Source organism: Quercus suber, unplaced genomic scaffold (genome assembly GCF_002906115.3).
Source record: "Quercus suber isolate HL8 unplaced genomic scaffold, Cork oak 2.0 scaffold_291, whole genome shotgun sequence".
In the NCBI taxonomy this organism is placed as follows: domain Eukaryota; kingdom Viridiplantae; phylum Streptophyta; class Magnoliopsida; order Fagales; family Fagaceae; genus Quercus; species Quercus suber.
In genome coordinates, this window is record NW_027069747.1 from 332,779 (window position 1) to 354,602 (window position 21,824).

At 32.1% G+C, this 21,824-nt stretch overlaps 2 protein-coding genes across 4 annotated transcripts; both read right to left on the reverse strand.

Moving 5' to 3' along the window:
* Positions 1 to 2,542: 2,542 nt before the first annotated feature.
* On the reverse strand, positions 2,543 to 10,917 carry LOC112007350 (UDP-arabinose 4-epimerase 1). Of its 3 annotated transcripts, none has more exons than XM_024039686.2 (11): positions 10,692 to 10,917; positions 9,665 to 9,836; positions 9,320 to 9,444; positions 7,939 to 8,052; positions 7,669 to 7,776; positions 7,446 to 7,537; positions 4,719 to 4,860; positions 4,365 to 4,459; positions 4,047 to 4,176; positions 3,368 to 3,512; positions 2,543 to 3,244 (listed from the first exon to the last, which is right to left on the reverse strand). In XM_024039686.2, the coding sequence occupies exons 2-11, from the start codon at positions 9,723 to 9,725 to the stop codon at positions 3,018 to 3,020; spliced, it is 1,239 nt and encodes a 412-aa protein (XP_023895454.2). In that variant the 5' UTR covers positions 9,726 to 9,836; positions 10,692 to 10,917; the 3' UTR covers positions 2,543 to 3,017. The 3 variants fall into 3 exon arrangements, with proteins under 3 accessions (XP_023895454.2, XP_065638214.1, XP_065638215.1); XM_065782142.1 differs by lacking the exon at positions 10,692 to 10,917 and adding an exon at positions 10,096 to 10,119; XM_065782143.1 differs by lacking the exons at positions 7,446 to 7,537; positions 7,669 to 7,776; positions 7,939 to 8,052; ... (1 more) ...; positions 9,665 to 9,836; positions 10,692 to 10,917 and adding exons at positions 5,825 to 5,916; positions 6,048 to 6,155; positions 6,319 to 6,534.
* On the reverse strand, positions 9,765 to 21,210 carry LOC136071170 (cold shock domain-containing protein 3-like). The gene is made up of 2 exons (XM_065782149.1): positions 20,722 to 21,210; positions 9,765 to 9,836 (listed from the first exon to the last, which is right to left on the reverse strand). Exons 1-2 carry the CDS (start codon positions 21,208 to 21,210, stop codon positions 9,765 to 9,767), a joined length of 561 nt encoding a protein of 186 aa, XP_065638221.1.
* Between the last annotated feature and the right edge of the window lie 614 nt (positions 21,211 to 21,824).

A 21,824-nucleotide genomic window follows, 5' to 3' on the forward strand; every position in this document is an offset into this window, starting at 1 on the left:
AGTCCAAAAAATAAAAGGAAGAAAAGCATAGATTTAGTTCGATTAACAATAACTAGAGGTGTCGCACTATGAAAGGAATCCTGAGCATTCTTAGACTGTTTTAGCAGTCGGCAAATCAGACATTTGAAGAGGGACTTTAATAAGGTTGCGCATGAGCTTGCCCGCTATGCTAATTGTAATGAAACTAGTCAAGTCTGGGAAGGTTTTTCCCCTCCATTAGTGAGACTCCTGATCCACCAGGATTGTCTATTCTGATGTAGCACAAGCTTGCTATATGTTGTACGTCAGTTCTTTGTTATTAATGGAAGTTTTCTCATTAAAAAAAAAAAAAAATTGAAAGTCAGTGAAAGACTGAAGCTCAAGCTTGAAGAATGAAGTGAGATAGTTTGATAGGCTAAAGATGATTTGATCCAAGGTTTTTTTCTTTGTTTTAATAAATGTATATCACAAGTGACTAAATTTGTCAAACTCGTTACCAATAAGTAATATCTTAAAATTATTTAACCTCAAGCTTTCATGGTAGGATCCTACCAATCTTAAAATTATTAAGCCCAAAGCTTAAATCTTACCAATTTTGCTCAAATTTTACTCTTTAAACCCAAGCTTAGATGGTACATTAGATCCAGTGCCGGCTGAACTTATAGGCCATTTAGGCCACCGCTTAAGGCCCTCACTTGTAAGAGGATCCCCAATAATACTAATATATTATATAATGTTATGAGAAAAAAAAAAAAATAAGGCCCGCCTAAATTATTTAAGCCCTGAATTGAAAATTGAGAAGAATCAAGTTATTTCTAATTGTTTCTCATAATGCAAAAAGGTTGAAAGGATATAAAGTCCAATCAAATCACCAAATCTTTAGCTTTCTCAAAAAATAAAAAAATAAAAAAAAAATCACCACATCCAAGTATTTTCTAGATCAAACCTTTATACCACATTTCATTAAGAAAACCCATGTTTATTACTTGAAATGTAGAGAGGGAGAGAAAGAGAGATTGATTTTATCAATATACAAGTAACAAAATGTAGAATAAAAGATAACCAAAGGCAAAAAAGGAAAGAATAGATAAGTAACAAAAGGCAGAAAAAAGAAAGAAGAAAAAAACACTCACTCTCTCCATCTTGATTCTAAAAAAAAAAAACTCTTTTTAGTTGGCTTACTCATCAATTAGTGTTGGCAATAGACTTGGTGTGTTCACAGATCTTCATTTCAGGTTCGTTTTTTTTTTTTTTTCTCTTCAGTCTTCCATTTCCCTCTTTGGTCTTCTTCATAGCTTGCTGCTGGGTTTTTATTTTCCTTTTCTGCTTAACTTTTGTTATACTCTTTAGTCTTTACTCTTTTTTGTTTTTACTCTTAAATTTTGATTTCTTTAATATTCTCTAGAAGACTATGAAATGGACCCACTTAAAGTATTGATCCTAGTACTACACGTTTTTTTTTTTTTTTTTTAATTTTTAAAGAAATAAGATTTAGTGGTATGGATGGATAATATTGATCCTAGTACTACACGTTTTTTTTTTTTTTTTTTAATTTTTAAAGAAATAAGATTTAGTGGTATGGATGGATAGTAGGCTGGTCTTAATGGATCAAGTTTAATATTTTCTAGAAGACTATAAATTTATAATTAAATATAATAAAATGTTCCATTTAAAACTTTCGCCTAGGGTCCCCAAATTTGTTGAGCCGGCCTGACTAGATCCCATCAATCTTGCTCAAATCTTACTCTTTAAACCCAAGCTTAGATGGTAGATCTTACCAATCTTGCTCAAATCCTACTCCATTGATCCTTACACAATTTGGATCATTTGGATAAAGTAAGATCCATTGATTTCTCATACGATTCGGATTTATGAGAATTTGATTGTTTGGACTAAAATCGTACAAACCCCACGGTTTTGTTGCACTCGGTTAATAATTAGAATTTAGAGATTGACAATACATTGATGGGGTCCTCTACAAAGGACAAAGTAACATTAAGATTAGAGGTGGCACATATAACAAAATTTGACCGACATCACCCATCATTGGTGTCGGTATCCATTCAAGGTATATATATATATATATATACACACACAAACACGAGACCATCTCATTTGATACTCTCTCAATGGGAGGGGATCCTTTTTCCCATGGAAATGAACTTATGCTTTTACATGTATTTGACTTTAAACATTGGGAGAAAATTATGAATTAAAAAATTTCGCTCATATCCAATCACAAAAGGTCATTATAAGTGTGAAAAATAAAATGAAGTTATGTACTAATATAGAAGAAAAGCATAGCTATAATTCAATCAATTAAAAATTTAACACTATAAGAGTTACACTATAGAAGTGAGACAAGCTAAAATTTGAAGAACGAATGTGGGATTTTTTGTCAAAATAATTAAAACCCAATAAGTAAAATCTAAAAATTAGCTTACACGCTAGGATCCTGCCAATCCTACTACTCTTTAGCCAGAGGCTTTAGATGTTAGGATTATAGGATCCTGCTAATCCTGCTCATTTGGCCCAAGTAAGAGTCATTCATCCACACTACAAATTTGATAGCCTTGCCACTATGTATTTCATTGATTCCAAACGCTCGGTTTTGTTCTACTCGGTTATAAACAAGAGACTGCCAATACATTGATGGGGTGCTCTACAAAAGTAACATTCAGATTAGAGGGGCATCTGTAACAAGATATGACCACCATCACCCTTCATTGGCACAGATATCCATTCTAATCAATAAGGGCAAAAAAAAAAATGTTAGAACAAAATAATCAATAAAAGCTATACCCGCGCCTAAGCATCATCATTATTGAACTATATTGTCTGTTCTAATACATGTAACAAATGAGCTTTGCTTGCATCCTACTACTACCCCATAATGATACGTATATAAAAAATTTGATCTCAATTTCAAACCCCTGTTCTAAAGAGAGCATTAGAACGCGGCCGAAATCAGCACTGCATGGGGTCTTGGCGTAAATCTTCGGCTACGGAATGCTGTGATCCTTTCAGTAAGATGATGCTTAAATATTTTCATACCCACCACGGTGCGACTGCTGCCATCTCCATGCAGTCTGCAAACTCTCTTTAAGATCAGTATATTGTGCTGTCCAGTTCAGTTCACGCATGATCTTAGATGGGTCGCTATACACTTTAGCATAGTCACCAGGCCGGCGGGGTAGGTAATCAACCTTGATTGGCTTTCCTGTAGCCTGCTTACATGCCTCCACAAACTCTTTTACCGATCTACCTGATTAAAGCAATCCAAAACGAAGTCTTAGATTTCTATCAGAGGTATTACATGATTTACATCCCTCACACACAAGACAAGGAAATGCTATAAATTAAAATTATTATACTCTGTTTATCCTACCTTTTCCAGTTCCAACATTGTAGATTCCAACCTTTTTGGGCACAGCCTTTTCAAGAGCTTTCACATGAGCATCGACCAGGTCAGTGACATCAATATAATCGCGTACGCAAGTGCCATCAGGTGTATCATAGTCTGTTCCTTTAACCTGCAAAGTGCAAAACAACAAATTAGAACAAATCAGAGTAGACACTATTATTTTAAAACTGACGTGAAGAAGCTTTCCCATCATTTATAGCAAAGTATTATCAACTAAAACCACATGGTCATAAACTTGAGAGTTAAAAGTTTAAATGCTAATCGTATTTATAGTTCTATCTCAGACAGATTTTTTTTTTTTTTTTTTTGTCTCTAGACAGCTGACTTTAAGGGCCTGTTTGGATTGAAGGGGGAGAGAGGGGGAGTGAAGGTAAGTAGAGTAGAGTAGAGTTGGCTGAAAATAGGCTAATTTTGGGCCAATTCTTATCTACTCTACTCTACTCTACTCCCCCTCCCTCAATCCAAATGGACCATAAGACAACCTTTCCACCGATTCTATTCACCAGGTCCAGGTCTCACAGACTTCTCAAATTATTCATTTAAATTCGAGGATAAGTTGCTTTTGAAGAAATGAACTGGCCATGACTTAAGCAAGATCTTTGCAACGTCAAAGAGGGACTTGTCATGTAATAACTAAGCTTACCTTCAGTCCAGGCATAGTACCACTAGCTGCATCAAAACAAGCACCAGAGATTCGTCCGTGTTCACGTAGTTCAGGTCTTGGAGCTTCACCTAATCTGCCCTCTGGATCTGACCCAATCACATTGAAGTATCTAACAATTTCAAAAAGGAAAAACAGATCCATGACAATCGGGATAATTGATTCTGGTCTATCAGAGTTCTTATTTTATAAGAAAAAAGAGAGCAGAGAGGGTGAAGTCTGGCCATCCATTATTGTTGTCACATGACAAAAAAAGAGTTAAACCGATTTAAATAAAATAAGAGTACAGCTAAACCAAACCTTAGGATCATGACTGCCATGTCTGAATTTTTAGAAAAATCCAAGATGATATCTTCTGCCATTTTTTTAGCTTTTCCATATGGATTAATGGGGACCTGAAATCATGCAACAAAGTTTAAGTCTTATAACAATAAGACCACTTAAACATATAAAATAGTACTAGGCTACTAGCATGCCACCCCAAATTTTATTGCCTCACGAAAAAAAGGAAAACAAAACCAATAATCTTCTTCTTTTTTTTTTTCCCTGTTAAGTCCAACAATAAATAAAAATAATAATATTGACGTCAATATAACCAATCTTTATCCAATTAAGAATTAAAATTAAAAAAAAAAAATGGTGTAGAACCCTCACCTGAGGAGTTACTTCCGTAATAGGCATCTTTTCAGGTTCCCCATATGTTGCACATGTACTAGAATATATCAATTTCTTCACACCATGTGCTGCCATGGCCTCTAATACTACCAAAGTATTTGATGTAATATTATGATAATACCTGTTGCAACAAGGTCAAGGATATAATTAGTAACATAATTTACAAGTTTCCACAATATGAAGCACCAATTTACTTGCTGAAGGGGAATAAAGCAAATATAAAACAAAGTAAATTTGAGCCAAGGAAAGTCACAAGATTAACTAGTTTCTCAAACATCACTCGTGAAAGGATATCATGTACCCACTGTATACAGCAAACCCTCTCACAACATGTGGGCCCCACACACTGGTGGGGACCACATGTTGTGAGAGACCCACTGCATGCACCCAGCTCAAAATCACACTCAAATATCTTAGGCATAGCAAAACAAAGCATATACACTAGAACAAATTCATATATGCAAAGCATGACTCATACAAAGTCAACCTTAATCCAAATCCAACTTTAACTTGCTGCCAGACCTGATAAAATGAATCCCAAACGGGCCAAACCCATCGATAAAGATTTCAACATTAGCAAGCTATCATCTCTCCACACCTCATTCCATATTGTGGATGGGCTTTAGGAATCAACTATGGTAAAGGAAAATTAATACATTTCAAAACATTATAGATTTAGTCACATTCCGTTTGGATATTATTACAACACAACAAAAAAGGGTGTAATCCATTAATCCCACTATGAAATTTCCCATTCATGTTAATTGGGCCAAAATTTCATAGTTTTAAATTTGCTTGAATTTGATCCAAGCAAGCCTTACAATTTCATGCTATTGTTAGAAAGTTGCTGACATTGAGAAATCTAGTCATAGCAAGTATCCTCCCAATCAGAGTGACTAACAAACTTTACATGCATCATTTACAATTATTCTCATGTAAAACATTTTAATGATAATCCCTGAGTTCTACATTCATGGTTTCCATAAAATTTAAACTTTTCAAGAGAGTTTGAATTCCTAAGATGCAAGAAATACAAGTCCCACAAGCGAAAACACTGTGTACTAGATATCAAAAGCAATACTTACTTAAGCGGGAAAAGGGTGCTTTCCCCAACATATGCTACAGCTGCAAAATGAATAACAGCATCAAATGCATTCTCTGAGAATATTTTATTAACCTGAAAAATCTGTTAAGGTTAACTCCAGGTGTGACTATTTATATTGAAGTAACTAGTCTTATATGAAGTTTATTTTATTAAGGGCACCTTCAGCGTAAAAAATATATATATAAAGGGCATAATAAGGATACAGCTTTTGCATCACCCAAGTCAGTGTAAATAAACTGAAGTCTTCCAGGTTCTGGAAACAATTCTTGGAGAACCCTTACAGCACCCAGGTTTCCCCGCGAGAGGTTGTCCTGTCAAAAGGGAAAATCTCAAAGGTATGTAATTAACTTTGAAATTGCAAAATAATTTGAAAATACAATTTAGAGGTCCTGTCGAAACAGAGAATCACACAGATATGGAATTAAAATTGAAAATGCAGAAAATAAAATTACATTTATAAGGAAAAAGGCATACCACTATAGTTACACGGTATTTGTCCTTCAGAAGTCGTAAGGTAGCATGTGAACCAATGTAGCCAGCACCTCCTGTTACTAGGACATGCGTTACCCCGTCTTCCTGATGGGAGAACTGGAAGAAAAACGAATGAAAAATGTTCAGATTTGGAAATGTTGAACTTCTTTCAATTGCAAAGAAGTCATACCCCAGACAAGTCATTCTTATCCAAGTTCCTTATCTAATGTCTTCACAGGAATCAAAGTGAGAATTGGATTGGGGGGAAAGAAAAAGGGGAAGAACACTAGAACAAATTCATATATGCAAAGCATGACTCATACAAAGTCAACCTTAATCCAAATCCAACTTTAACTTGCTGCCAGACCTGATAAAATGAATCCCAAACTGGTGGGGACCACATCGTTGTGAGATTTCCACATTAGCATGCTCTCATCTCTCCATCACACTCAAATATCTTAGGCATAGCAAAACAAAGCATATACACTAGAACAAATTCATATATGCAAAGCATGACTCATACAAAGTCAACCTTAATCCAAATCCAACTTTAACTTGCTGCCAGACCTGATAAAATGAATCCCAAACGGGCCAAACCCATCGATAGAGATTTCAACATTAGCAAGCTATCATCTCTCCACACCTCATTCCATATTGTGGATGGGCTTTAGGAATCAACTATGGTAAAGGAAAATTAATACATTTCAAAACATTATAGATTTAGTCACATTCCGTTTGGATATTATTACAACACAACAAAAAAGGGTGTAATCCATTAATCCCACTATGAAATTTCCCATTCATGTTAATTGGGCCAAAATTTCATAGTTTTAAATTTGCTTGAATTTGATCCAAGCAAGCCTTACAATTTCATGCTATTGTTAGAAAGTTGCTGACATTGAGAAATCTAGTCATAGCAAGTATCCTCCCAATCAGAGTGACTAACAAACTTCACATGCATCATTTACAATTATTCTCATGTAAAACATTTTAATGATAATCCCTGCGTTCTACATTCATGGTTTCCATAAAATTTAAACTTTTCAAGAGAATTTGAATTCCTAAGATGCAAGAAATACAAGTCCCACAAGCGAAAACACTGTGTACTAGATATCAAAAGCAATACTTACTTAAGTGGGAAAAGGGTGCTTTCCCCAACATATGCTACAGCTGCAAAATGAATAACAGCATCAAATGCATTCTCTGAGAATATTTTATTAACCTGAAAAATCTGTTAAGGTTAACTCCAGGTGTGACTATTTATATTGAAGTAACTAGTCTTATATGAAGTTTATTTTATTAAGGGCACCTTCAGCGTAAAAAATATATATATAAAGGGCATAATAAGGATACAGCTTTTGCATCACCCAAGTCAGTGTAAATAAACTGAAGTCTTCCAGGTTCTGGAAACAATTCTTGGAGAACCCTTACAGCACCCAGGTTTCCCCGCGAGAGGTTGTCCTGTCAAAAGGGAAAATCTCAAAGGTATGTAATTAACTTTGAAATTGCAAAATAATTTGAAAATACAATTTAGAGGTCCTGTCGAAAGAGAGAATCACACAGATATGGAATTAAAATTGAAAATGCAGAAAATAAAATTACATTTATAAGGAAAAGGCATACCACTATAGTTACACGGTATTTGTCCTTCAGAAGTCGTAAGGTAGCATGTGAACCAATGTAGCCAGCACCTCCTGTTACTAGGACATGCGTTACCCCGTCTTCCTGATGGGAGAACTGGAAGAAAAACGAATGAAAAATGTTCAGATTTGGAAATGTTGATCTTCCTTCAATTGCAAAGAAGTCATACCCCCGACAAGTCATTCTTATCCAAGTTCCTTATCTAATGTCTTCACAGGAATCAAAGTGAGAATTGGATTGGGGGGAAAGAAAAAGGGGAAGGGGAGGAGGGGATCGTCCACACAAACAATCATTCTAATTAAGAAAAGGATCAAACAGGAGTCTCCAAACAGCATGACAACATTATTAAGATCTGTACCTCAATCAAAAGAAGCAAATAAATATTATAGAGTCATGCATAAATTTTAGTTCTGTATATAAATCTGATATGATCAAGTGAAAGGAAATTGCAGATGTGCAAAACAATTTGATCAGACTTAAAACTCTTTCACACAAAAGTTTGCAACATTGACCTTTTGCATCAAGTAGGTTGTCAGCAACAATTAATTAAGTACAAGTTGGTGTTGACCATATGAAAATGACTAAGTGGACAGCTAAGATAAACTCAATCAGTATTATTAACACCTAAATATTACTTCTTGGTGGTCATGCTGTTGACCTTTTATATTATGTCTGCCATAAGGCAGCACCATTCATAGAAATGGGTATAACAGAATACTGTACCAACAGTAAACTGGGTCTTCAATGACTGAATTTGATCAAGATATCTGGAAATCAAGAACACCACTTGAGGAACACCCGGACAAAAAGAGTATGAATACGTGTGTCTTTGTATCTAAAGATTTTATATATATATATATATATATAAGTCTGTCTTTGTATCTAAAGATACTTTAAAATTACATTTGTGCCTCCATTGCGTGCAAAGAATAGCAGAGTTAACTTCCATGTTGTGGTCGAAATAATAAAGCCAAAATATAAACAGAAAAGTATCCTACATCAATGCATATTAAGGGCATTATGTAAGCATCCAAACCAGCGTATTTTACAGTTCAAAAACACATTACTTATAGACAGGGATGTCTTACTGCAAGGATTAAATACTAAATCTTTAACTCCGAAGTAAAGAGAAAAACATTATATGATTTTATTGTTATATGCCAAGTCTAGATATTCAAAGTGATTATATTGAACATATATCACAGTAGATTCCTTTAACAAATGAGCTTCATTGGGGATGAGCCATAAGATTGTGTGTGTGTGTGTGTGTGTGTGTGTGTGTGTGTGTGTGTGTGTGTGTGTACACTGTACAACTGAATAATTAAAATGAGAAGGTTATTTAAATATAAGACAAAGGAGTTACCGGGCTTGGAGAATTAAAACTTGGAGATTGCTTGAGCATAAGAATGCATAATGCTGTGAGGGCAGCAGCCAAAAGAATTTTGCCAACAAAGCTGCTCTTCTTTTTCGGGTCTGGGTAATCCATGCCTACAAGTATAACAGGACCACAAAACATCAAACATAAATATATAAATCCACTAATACTTTGAAAGGAGATTAAAGAGAGAGAGACATAAAGTATAATTCAAGCATCAACATAACAAAATACCATATCATAATCAGAAAGCATCCAAAATAGACTTCAAAAAATAATTTTACGTTGTAATTATTCAAATGGATTCAGACATAACAAGAAAGGAAATCCCACCTCCAAGTGACATAGATCGAGTGGACCTTGTTTGAGTTCTTCCCCTGCCAAAATTTAGCATTTGGCAACTACAAAAACAAAAACCCCTTCAATCCTAAGTTTAAGTTATTGTATAAGCAGGGCTCTTATCCTTTGTCTCAATGATCAAAGCAGATTTATTGGGCTGCAAAGCCTGCAATAAAAAAACAAACATGAATCATTATTATTATTATTTTTTTAATATATATAAAACAATGGAATACAAGCAATTATAACTGGGGCTGGGGCCCTAACAAAAAAAAAAAAAAAAAAAAAAAAAAAAAAAAAAAAAAAGCTATGATGATAACAATGATATCAAAAAGTTTAATACAACGAATAGCCAGAAGCATAAACCCAGGAAAGTTGAGCACCCAATTTCAAAACTCCATAGATGGAGAAAGAGAAAGCTATACATTGATTGTAGATCCACAACAAAGAGACCCAAAAACCAGAAACTCATATGCTATTACAATTGAATTAGACCCCAAAAGTTTTCATCTTTCATATATTTTTTTAAATTTGGGTCTGAGCTGAGCGTACGAAAAGAGGCCTATGATTGTTTGTTCTGTCAGGACATGTCTGGCAAATAAAAAAAAAATAAATAAATAAAAGAACCAATTTTTTTCAAACATGAAGGAAATCAAGCTAAACCCAGTAATTAGCAGTTGAAAATCAAACATATAAGTAAGCAAACAATACAATACAATACAAGATCCAAAGGTCCCATCAATCCAACCAAGATCAAATTTTTCTATTTATAACCAAACGAGGCCTAAGAGAAAGAAAGAAAGAGCAGAGAAAACCATTACTAACCCAATTAATTTGAGAAAAGGTAATGAATAAGGATCTCTCTCTCTCTCTCTCTATTTTAAGTCTCTCTCCTGAAAGAGAAAGAGAAACCCCCATGAAATCAAAATTTAAAGACTTTGACTTGCTACCATCCATGCATTCCTCAATCCCGCAACAAAGTTAATTAGTTTTAATGAAAGAAAAGGCAAAAGGGTGTTACCTTAAAATCTAAATTGAGTAGAACCCAAGACGATCGAAAACGTAAGAGAAGGAAAGAAACTTATATAAAATCCTCAAGAAACGTAAAAATATGACCAGACAGACAAGGCCCCTTGAATGAGCAAAAATAAATAAATAAAGGGTGTGTTTGTGTATGAAGAAGGTGAATTCTCCAAAATTGTGATTTTTGTTTGTATGGATGTATGTATGTATACTAGTACTATAGCTTAGCTTTTCCTTTTCTATTTGTATTGTAATAGACGGAGAATTCTCTGCCAACATATCGTTGTTTATATCAATGTGTTGTCACAACCCAAGTGGAGAGGACGATTCTTAATTTTTCTTTTCTTTTTTTCTTTCTTTGTTTTTGTTTTTAATTTTTTTTTTTTTTTTTTTTTGGGTTTTCTATGGTTTATATTCAATTTTTTGTTCTCAGTTTGAATTTGTGGGTATCTTTAGTTTTTAATTTTAAGTTTGTGGCTTTCAAAAAAAAAAAAAAATTTTAAGTTTATGGAGGTCATTGTCCAATAATTAAATGCCATTTGTGTTTCAATTTTGGTAGCGAAGAATGCGGTGTTTGAGACTTTTGAGTCAGTCACGAATTGCATGCTCACCACTCCATTACACAAAACACACCACATCAACACACCAGCCACCCTTCATGACCAGACTTTGACAGCGTTAAATCATATTTTGGGGCCCACACCTTTTGTGGGACTCGTTAAACTAGGACACCTCACCACAACACATTGGACTCCTTTTTTTTTTTACTTTTTCTTTCTTGTTTGGCTCTGTGGATTTCATTTCAGATCCTTTTTTTTTTTTTTTTTCTCTTTTTAAGGGAGGGCTTTTCTTATGCTTAGTTGCCTTCTGCAAAGCTTTATATTCTTCAATATTTTCAATGTCATAAATGCATTTTTGCTGATAAATTAATTAGCTTAGTTATTAAACTCAAACCGGACTGTCAGGTGGTTGGACTTGTTTATTTGATTCTTTTATTTGATCAAGCATATCTGCATATTCGACTTGTAAGCTACTGATTAAATAAGTAATTTGACTTTTAAACCAAATTACTGTTCAACTTTCGTTTAATAACTATGAAATTTATCCAAGATTCAGATCCCTCTATTCCTAATTGTAACAATCGATGTTATGGCAAAAGCTTTGGAAGTTTAAATTTTGAAAATTCTCCCGTACTCTTTCACCGATTAGGATTATAGAAATAGAGTAGGGATTGTAATTTTTCTTTTTAATATGATTTCTTTTAATTATAACTATCAATGTTATTCCAAAAACTTTGGAAGTTTTAAATTTTGAAAATTCTCCCACACTTTTTCACCGATGGGATTATAGAGATAGAGTATTGACTGTAATCTTTTTTTTAAATATGATATTTTTTAATTATAATTCAAAGGTTTTATTGGATTAATAAGTTGAATTAAAAAATTAATGGTCTCTCATCACTAAAATTATATTTTGGTAACAAATTTAATACAAACTAGCATGTAACTCATGCATACGTATGAATGCATTTAAAATTAAACACAATTTTTATCATAAAAATATAAACAATTATTCAAATTATTTTTTTAAAATAAATATAATTAGTCACATATTAAAATTTTTACCTAAATTTAATACTACTTATGATCGTTTTTATTTTTATTTTTAATAAGATAGAACATGTGGTAATCTTTGTTGTGATATGATTTTTATTGAGTATATGTGATTGGTTTTTTATTTATTTATAATTTTATAATTCATTAATATTAGACTCTTAGTATTTTGCACTTATTAACTCATTTGGCAAAAAAAATTTAAAAAATTAAGTAAGTGCATGGCACAAAATTAACCCACAATTGAATTCTAATTTAGAATCTAATTGAATTTTCTCTCAACTTTGACTTTAATTATATATATAATTTTTTTTTTTAACAAATTTTTTACTGTTGAGTGTTGACTTTCACAATTATGATTTATGTACTCTGCCATTGAGCATATAACCTACAATTACAAATTCAAATTATTTTCTTTATAATTGCAACGTCCTACTAAAAGTGGAGTGGATTATGATGATTAAAAAAAAAAAAAAAAACTGTTTCTTTATCAAATTTTCCGCTTAAGAGTAATTGGTAAGAAGGAAAAATAGTAAACTCATAAATATTTTTATAAGAATATATATATATAAAATATCTATTTATAAAATACTATGTTTTTTTGTTGACTTCTTCTAGTATTGTTATTTCTTCTAATATTGTTATTGGAGGAACAACCTTTCTCCTAAACTTTTTTTTTTGTTTTGTTTTTGGTTTTAGGAAAGTTTCTCCCACACTTCTAACTAAGTGACTCTGCAGGTAGCGTTGTAGTTCAATTGGTTTTTTCTGGTATTTTTAACAAAGATTTCTAAGGTTTAAATTATCTCTCTTTGTTGTAAATTGTAACTATCAAATTATAATTAATAAAAAAATCTAAGTGACTCCTTATTCAAAAATTAGATAATCACATAAAATGCACAACTTTTACTACAATTATCTACATGACAAATTGTGAGTGGTAGATCCATGTAAAAGTGAAATAAGCTTTAGGTCGCATAAAATAGTCGTGGCTTAGGGGTTGTTTGGCAAGATTATTTAAATATAGTTTTTTTGTTTTACCATCCATAAAATAGTGGGTCCCACATTTGAATTTATTGTTTGACTAATATTTTCTAAATACAGTTTTAAGAAAACTATATCTTATTTTCCTGATTTAAAAGATGATTTTTGTGGGGGATGAAAACCCAGACATACTTATTGGGCTGTAGGCCCTGTCTCGAGGGATACTGTACGTCCGAAGAGTAATAGCGGGTCGGGGTAGGATTCATCTGAACGCAGCCAACCCAGAAGTAAAAGAAGAATAATATCCGAAGAGGTCACATTTTGTCCGAAGAGATTACACTCCTCGGACGTAAATGGTCTCAACCCAGCCAGCGAATAGAAGGTCCGAATGGACCCTCGGGCAATCCCCACGACAAAGATAAGCTCTGAGCGTATTTGGGGATGATTAGGACGAGAAAATATCTTAAGGAAAAGCTGTCATCACCACATTAAATGCACTGCAGCTGCTTTTCTGACCGCATTAATGTGGAGAAGACCCTTGAACAGTGTAATCTCAGCTACTACCACTCACGGAGGGGCAAAGAGAGTACCTGATGGGACATGCACTCAAGTGGATGCTTAGATGAAGAACAAATGGACGATGGAGATGATAGAAAGGGGTGCTATATAAGCAAGAGAGGTCTCTGATAATAGGCATCGAGAAAAGGAGGGGAGAGAGGACTTAGACAAATTCATTGTAGTTCCAAGAATTGTAACCACTTCACATTTTAATAAACCTCTTTGGACAGACATTTGTAAAGGAAGATGAATGTAATCTTATGTCAATGAATCCTCAAACGATATAATTAATCTCTGTTTGATTCACACCTAGCCCAACTCTTTTGCCTACTCTCTACAAATTCATTAAAAATCTTGGGTTCATTGGGCTCTTAACCCATCCCTCTTGGGTCTGGGCTGCCAAATTTGACCCTACAATTTTGAAAACGACTTAGGGGGTGTTTTCAGGATAGAGAAAATGTTTTTAATAATATAGTTGTAAATAAATTGAAAACAGCAGACCCCAAATATTTGTCCAAACTCTTTTATTTCTTAAATTTAGGAGTTTATCTTTATCACAAAAAGAATTCTCACACTTCAAATTTGAAATTTATCATTAAAAATAAATAAATTAATTAATTAATTAATGAGCTCTATTCCCTTATCATTATCAAAAAAAAGAAAGTAATCTACATATGCTACACATTGCTTTTTGCCAATATTGATCTTCTAATTTTGTATTTTTTATGGCTAAAAAATTAAGTCTAGTTTCTACATTTGCTTTGATCTCATAAAGGCTCAACCTCACAGTGGTCCTTGTTGAGCCAATTTGGATTAAACGCCTTCTGCTTAACCTATTGTCAACTAAAAGCCTTGCCAAGGTGCCCACGAAATCTAAAGCAGACATGAAAAATGTGATTATCAACCCAAGACTACTCTTCTTTCAATAGGGAGCTGTGCAATACTTGGATGCCCATTTCAAAAATTATTATTTGTATTAATTTTATAAAAAAATTAATGTAAGAAATTAAATTTAAACAAAAACAAAAACAAAACAAGCAATATTACTTTGGGCACTTAATGACAATTACCTAACATAAATTAATAAGAGGACTAAATTGAATGAAGTTAAAAGTTAAAGAACTGAACTGACCAAAATTTAATTAACAAAATTGAATTCAATTTTAGTAAAATTTAAATGGTTTGATTTGTAATTTAGCCTATAAAAAAATTCTAATGTATATGTATATGTTTGTGTTTATAAAGTTTTTATTTAAGTATTGTATTTTAAAAAAATGGTTCTTAATTTCTACAACCTTTTAGGATTTTTAAATTGGTATATAAAGTTTATATAACAACTTAAAATTCCTAAAAGGTTTGGTTTTAAACAAACTTCAATATTTAAATATAATTTTTTACTTACTTTTGTCATATCCAATGTTATCCTATTTTACATGTTTTGTCTTATCCAAAAAATTCACATGTTTGTTACCGGTGCCATATGCATGACAATGTATATTCCTCATAGTAGTAGATTCCCCTATAGCATAATTCTTCGTGATTAAGAAGTTGTTTGATTATCCACTAGTTAATCCAATGTTACCGAGAAAAAAAGAAAAAGAAAAAAAAAAAGATAATACATTAAAATTCATTGCCGACATCACTTTCTTCTATGATAAATTTATAAATTAGTTAATTTCTATGTTGGTATTGAGAATTGGATAAACTACAAAGATGCAAGATAACAAAAAGGGAAAGGGGTAAATCCTCATATTTATATATATTTCTTTAGGAGAGAGAATTTTATGAATGAATTTGCACTCTCTATTTGATTGAATATGATACAACTAGTTTTATCTATTAAGAATTGGGACAAAATTAATAGAAAAATGAATGTGAAATGGATTTGGTATGTTGTAGGCTTGATGTTGTGTATGTACCTTCAATTATATTGTTTTCACGCAGGTATTTTCTCTTTTTCATTAATAGCATCTGGCGTTATTTATAATGTCTAACAGGACTTACTCCATTGTAATCCGATACAATATACTAGCAATGCTATTTCAGGTATGGTCCAACAATGACTTAGGATTGGAAAAAAAAAATATATATATATATATATGCGTGTGTGTATTTTTACATTTTCTATAAAATATTTTTAAATTTTCTTATGAATTTAATTATTTTATTTTAATTTTTTTCAATTTTTTATTATTAATTTTATGAATTTTAAGAGTAATAAAATTAAAAAGAAACAAAAAAAAAAAAATACATTATTGTAGGTGCTTAATGGTGATCATCTAAAAACATTGAATAATGTTAAAAGTTTAAGGACTAAATTGAACAAAATTTAAGTTACAAAACTTAATTGAATTTTAGGCAAAGTTGGAGGGTGTAATTTTAATATAGCATATAACAAATCTAATGTATATGTATATGCATATGTTTATATTTATGTTTATGTAGTTTTTTTGTTAAATATTGTAATTAAAAGAAATGGTTCTTAATATTCTAAATTATAACACTTTAGAATTTTTAAAATGGTATATGAAAGTAAACATGATTTGTTATAATTAATTAAGAATCTTATGAAAAATATATAAATACAAAAAATTTAAAGTGCAATGTTTTTTGTAACCTTCTTCTCAAAAAAAAAAAAAAAATGGTTGTACCTTTAAGGTTACAACTTCTCTCAATATCTTTTTATTTGATGTGAGTTTACATATCCACCATTGGATTACATTTTCTTCTTATATTTTCTATGCTTACAAAATTTTTAGAAATTTAAAGATCAATAGCTATGTCAACAATCCAATATATATAAAATTTAAGTTTTTGTAGTTCAAATTTATGCATAAAAAATAAGTTTATAAATCAAATAGTAAATAACATCTGATTGACATGAAATTTGACATGTGTATAGATGAACATGTAGAAAATGCAATTCAACGGCTAGATCTTCAAAATATGTAACCATGTTAAATTTTTATTGGGAGTTATAATCTTAGACTACTACCAAGTTTGTAACCAAACTTTGTCCAAATATAAATATTAAAAAATAAAAAGTAAATTCTTGAATTAATTTTTTATATTTTTAAATTGCAAAAGTAATTAGCTTAGTTTAAATGTCCAAGAGAACATAGAGTTTTTTAGTTAAGATCCTTTAGATTTCTTAAGATAACTTTATCATGGAGTTCATACAATGATACAATCCTATTCTTAATGAGTGAATTGAATATAATCATAATACCAATAAGTTGATAGTCAACTTTATGCATCATTCACAATGTGGTAAATTTCAATTCACTAAATTCAAAATAGATAGCTCAGTCATGAGTTCAATAAGTGCCGAGATTTGAGGGTTGAGCTCTAGTGTCAATGCTAGTTTGGCTGTTTGCCCATTCATTTTGCTCATATTGTTCATTCTTGATTTTGAACTTGCTAAAGTTACCTCAAACCTTTTGAACTTCTCCATGTATTACTTCAATCATTCAGTCCTCCTTAGCCTCATAGCTCACTTGTTCTTGCCCCGTGGCCAACTACGAGTCATTATTGATAACGACCCGGTTAATCCCTACTACCTTCATGAGCTCTAGTCCAAATGTTAAGGCTTCCTATTTAGTCTCGTTGCTGGTAGTTGGGAACTCCAAACATATTGCTTAATTCGGTTTTGCCCCTCTAAGGGAAGTCAGCACCAACTATGATATGCCTACTTGGTGATTTGAAGAATCATTTACATCAATGACCTAATATTGGTCTTCACTTTGTTCTCTGTATTGGGAGTCTTTTGTACACTCTTGCTTTGTGTCCTCATGAAGGGTGAATTCTACCACAAAGTTTGCTATGGCCTACATAATGTCAAAATTCGCTCAATTCAACAGACCACTGAATGAGTCCTCTAGACATTCGGTCTGTGTAGGGATTTATTGAGGGGATAGAAAATCAATACAATAATGGTACGTATGAGCTTAAAAATAGTATCTGCATTTTCTTGTGATTTTCACTAATGAAAAGTACTGAATTTCTCGAATGCACGTTTGCACTCTCCATCCATTCAAATGCATTTCTAAGCACTTCGAAAAATGGGAAATATTTTTCAGTTGCTCAAATTTACTACTCATGCGATAAGGTTTTATGTTTTGATTAATTGCTAATTGCCTAATTCAAGTTCACCCCCCAAAAGAGAGCCAATGACTAAAAAGCAAACTCATCTATTCAGGGAGTAAACAACACCAAATCAAGAAACTTTCAGCATGTTATAAAAAAAATCAAAATTTAAAATAGAAGGAAAAAAAAAAAACGATCCTCTATTGTCAAGAAATATATTTAATATTATGTGCATGAAATATTTCCTCAAAGAAAAAAAAAAATTTGTGTATGAAATAATGTTTTTCTTTGTAAGTATAAAGTATGCATGAAAATACATAATAGGTAATAATATACCTTGTAAATAAAAAGAGGATTACTGTGCTTGTAAAAAAAATATATATATATATATATAACATTTTAGTCAATTAAGTTTAAAATTCACTCACATTAGACTATGCAAAATTGTATAAAAATACATGGTTGCTATAATAACTATGTAAATTTATATTGACATTATTTATTTTTACGTATCCTAGATGAATGAAGAAAATAGATAGCAGTAGTTGTGTGTAAAGAAAATTAAATAATTAAATAATTAAAAAAAATTGATATTTTAATGAAATGTAGTGTAAAATAAATAATTTGATTCAAGGTGTTTTGAAAAGTGAGTATGTAAAAAAAAAACAAAAAAATGTTATTATGCTAAGATAAACGAAAAAAAAATTGCACAAATTGATGGGAATAGTCTAACATATGGATAAGTAATATTAGGTCATGACCAGTGCAGCTTCATTTGGGTTTTGTGTTTGATTGATTAATTGAGAGCGCATTGGGTTTTATGTTTTGATTAACTGCTACTTGCTTATTTCATTGGGTTTTATGTTTGATTAATTGTTACATCACTGGTCCCGCAGTTGTAGAAACTGTCCACTATGCATATGCCAATGGTCTTTTTAAATATATATATATATATATATATAATGCAAGTAGCCAGGCTGGTAGGGAATGCAGCTTTACTTTGGGGTATAAAACCAGTAAGTAACATGTTCTTCACAATGATTGGGGAGCTCCTTATGTACTCATGTGGTATTTTCTGTTTGACTTTTAAACTGAACGTGTATGGTTGATAGGAATGTTGGATATTATAAGTGTTTCCAGTTCTAGATAATATTTATATAAGTAAAATAACCCAATATAAATCAACTCATTTTTCTTTTATTCTATTTTATGCTCTATGCTCTAACAATTGCAGTATATCATGCGTTTTTTTTTTCCTTCTATTTTAAATNGAAAAGAAAAGAAAAGAAAATTGAAAGTGCATTGGGTTTATCTTTAATGTTTGATTTGACACTTGAAACTAATTTTTGAGTGTGACGGCAATGTCAAGTTCTCTTTAATTCTGCCTAAGTAATCCCGCTCATTGGCTACAAATTACAAGTCAATAGCAAGTTTGGCGAGCATTGAATTGAACGAATCAAAGCTGAACTTTACGAATTGCCGAATCCAGACGGCTTTACTGCAGACTTACACAACTAGCCCTCTATTGTCTAATAGAGAATATTTCGAATAATTAAATTTGTGCATGAAATATTTCCTCAAAGAAAAAAAAAATTTGTGTATGAAATAATGTTTTTCTTTGTAAGTATAAAGTATGCATGAAAATACATAATAGGTAATAATATACCTTGTAAATAAAAAGAGGATACTGTGCTTGTAAAAAAAATATATATATATATATATAACATTTTAGTCAATTAAGTTTAAAATTCCCTTTTTTCTGAGCATGTAAGATGCCCACTGCCGACTCTATCGTTCTAATTGTCCTAGGGGGACCGTCTCTAATAAGCTTATTCCAAAAGAGCTAACCCAGCTGCTGGAGATGGAATAGATGGTATGTAGTGGGCCCCCAGAAATTTTAAATGGAAGCCCAGGTTGTCGAAGTATGGACTATGGATTTAAGAGTTAGCCTAGTCAAGAAACATTACAAAAATCTCACCCAATAAAAGAAAAGATCCTATGCTTTATTTGAGAAACAATATGGGAAATTTCCCCAAGTAATGTGTAAGAGGGGAGAGGATGGCTAAACAATGACATGACATGTACCTACAAAAAAATATTGTAAATTACCTTTAAAAGTGACATAACAAATAAGTCAAGAATCTTAAAACTCAAATATATTTTTTTGTGTTTTTTACAAATATAACCAGAGTTTGAATTCTCCCACCTCATTATAATTATTAATTAGAAAGAAAAAAAAAAACAGACATATTTAAGGCCTACCATTTTCAGCAGAAAAAAAAAAAAAAGGCCTACCGATTATTCTCTTGAATAGAGAAAATTAAAAGATTTAGCTAAAAGGATAACCAGAAATAAAGCCCCAGTGTAATTAGTGCATGGAGCTCATTGAAGTTTGCAAAAGTAGCTTTTACAACAGTGTTCACAGCAACAACAAAAACCTTGTTTTGAACAATTAGAAGGGTTTTTCTTTGTATTAAAAAAAAAAAGAAAAGAGTTTTTCTTTAAATTTTTTTTAAAAAAAGCTATATGTAATTTTAAAAACCTATGGGAAAGTGAAATAAAAAGGAAATTGATTCCCCCCTCCAAGCTTGTTCAAAGTACAAGCCTAAAGGAAAGGGAACGTCTCTAAAGTATAATTTACTCTATTAAAAAAATTTTCCCAACAAGCAACGCAAGAAAGACGTATAAAGTAGGGAAGACAAATGCATAGGTTTTAATACAAAAGTATTGATTATTCATTATTACAAACACCTTAATGCAAAAGAAAAAAAAAAAAAAAAAATTACTTGCCAAATGACCAAGCTGGCCACAGAAATGGCACCAAGTTTCGCCAATCCATGTTTTCTGTCCAAACCCTGGCCATGCAGCAGCAATGTCGTCATTCTTTCTACCAAGGAAGCAGTACTTTGCTATATGACCCATCTCGCCGCACCTATAGCATGGCCCAAAACAAGGACGATGAGTTTCAGCATTGCTACCAGTACTCCCGCTGCCACTGCCAGTTGCAATATTAATGGCTCTTCTCCTCCTGTCTTGAAGCAAAGTTCCACCAGGACCAGTCACGTTGATTGCTTTCAGTCTTTTTTCACGCCAATGCCCGCCCACAACGTCGAATTCGACCAGTGTGCCAGCCCGTAGACGTATGTAGCCATCAGACTTCACAGAAGAGTAGTGCACAAATATATCTTCACCACCATTGATTGGCCTTATGAAACCATAGCTCCTTTCATTGCTAAACCATTTTATAGTACCACTCCATCTTCTGTATGGTTGTGGCATTACTGGATTAACTGAAGGGAGACCTAACCACCAAAGAGAGTGTTCGTAAAAAAAATCTAACACACACATTCAGAGAAAAATCTATGTGCAGCATCTAAAGAAACTATGTTCATCCAGACTATTAAGCTTATAGATAGGCAAGAGACTCAGAAAGTAGTGAAGCATGGCAAAATAATAATAATAATACTAATAACAACAACAACAACAAATGCATGAATATTGAAATTAGGCTATATAGCATATAGGTAAGCTCATAGAATGATTAACTAGAAAATAATATATACTTCAAATTCTACCATTGGAATAAAGTGACATTAAGCAATGCACTTGTTTGGTTTACTCACTTTCGACGCTGGTGAAGCCTAAGCTTGGTTCGCAAATCCTGTTTAGCTGTAACAAACAAGTGAAATGGAGGTGCATTATTGAAAAACAATTAGAAATTCAAAAGTTTTATGTTCAATATATTAATGAAAACATCTATGTGTGTGTTTTTATATAAAATTACATAAATTCATCTAGTAGATAAATTGAGGTTCGGGTGATATTATGAATATTATAAATTTCACTAGATATCATTTACAAACTGATATATTACTAATCATTCTAAAATAAAA

What these genes read in the sequence shown, in the direction of transcription:
- LOC136071170 (XM_065782149.1), bottom strand. Translation starts at nt 21,210, where the DNA reads ATGCCACAACCATACAGAAGATGGAGTGGTACTATAAAATGGTTTAGC. An exon ending in GTGGCCAGCTTGGTCATTTG is followed by an intron (nt 9,837 to 20,721) that starts GCAAGTAATTTT and finishes TTTTTATTGCAG; the next exon opens with GCTTTGCAGCCCAATAAATC.
- LOC112007350 (XM_024039686.2), bottom strand. Translation starts at nt 9,725, where the DNA reads ATGCTAAATTTTGGCAGGGGAAGAACTCAAACAAGGTCCACTCGATCT. An exon ending in GTTTTAATTCTCCAAGCCCG is followed by an intron (nt 8,053 to 9,319) that starts GTAACTCCTTTG and finishes TTTTTCTTCCAG; the next exon opens with TTCTCCCATCAGGAAGACGG. An exon ending in AATACCGTGTAACTATAGTG is followed by an intron (nt 7,777 to 7,938) that starts GTATGCCTTTTC and finishes CCCTTTTGACAG; the next exon opens with GACAACCTCTCGCGGGGAAA.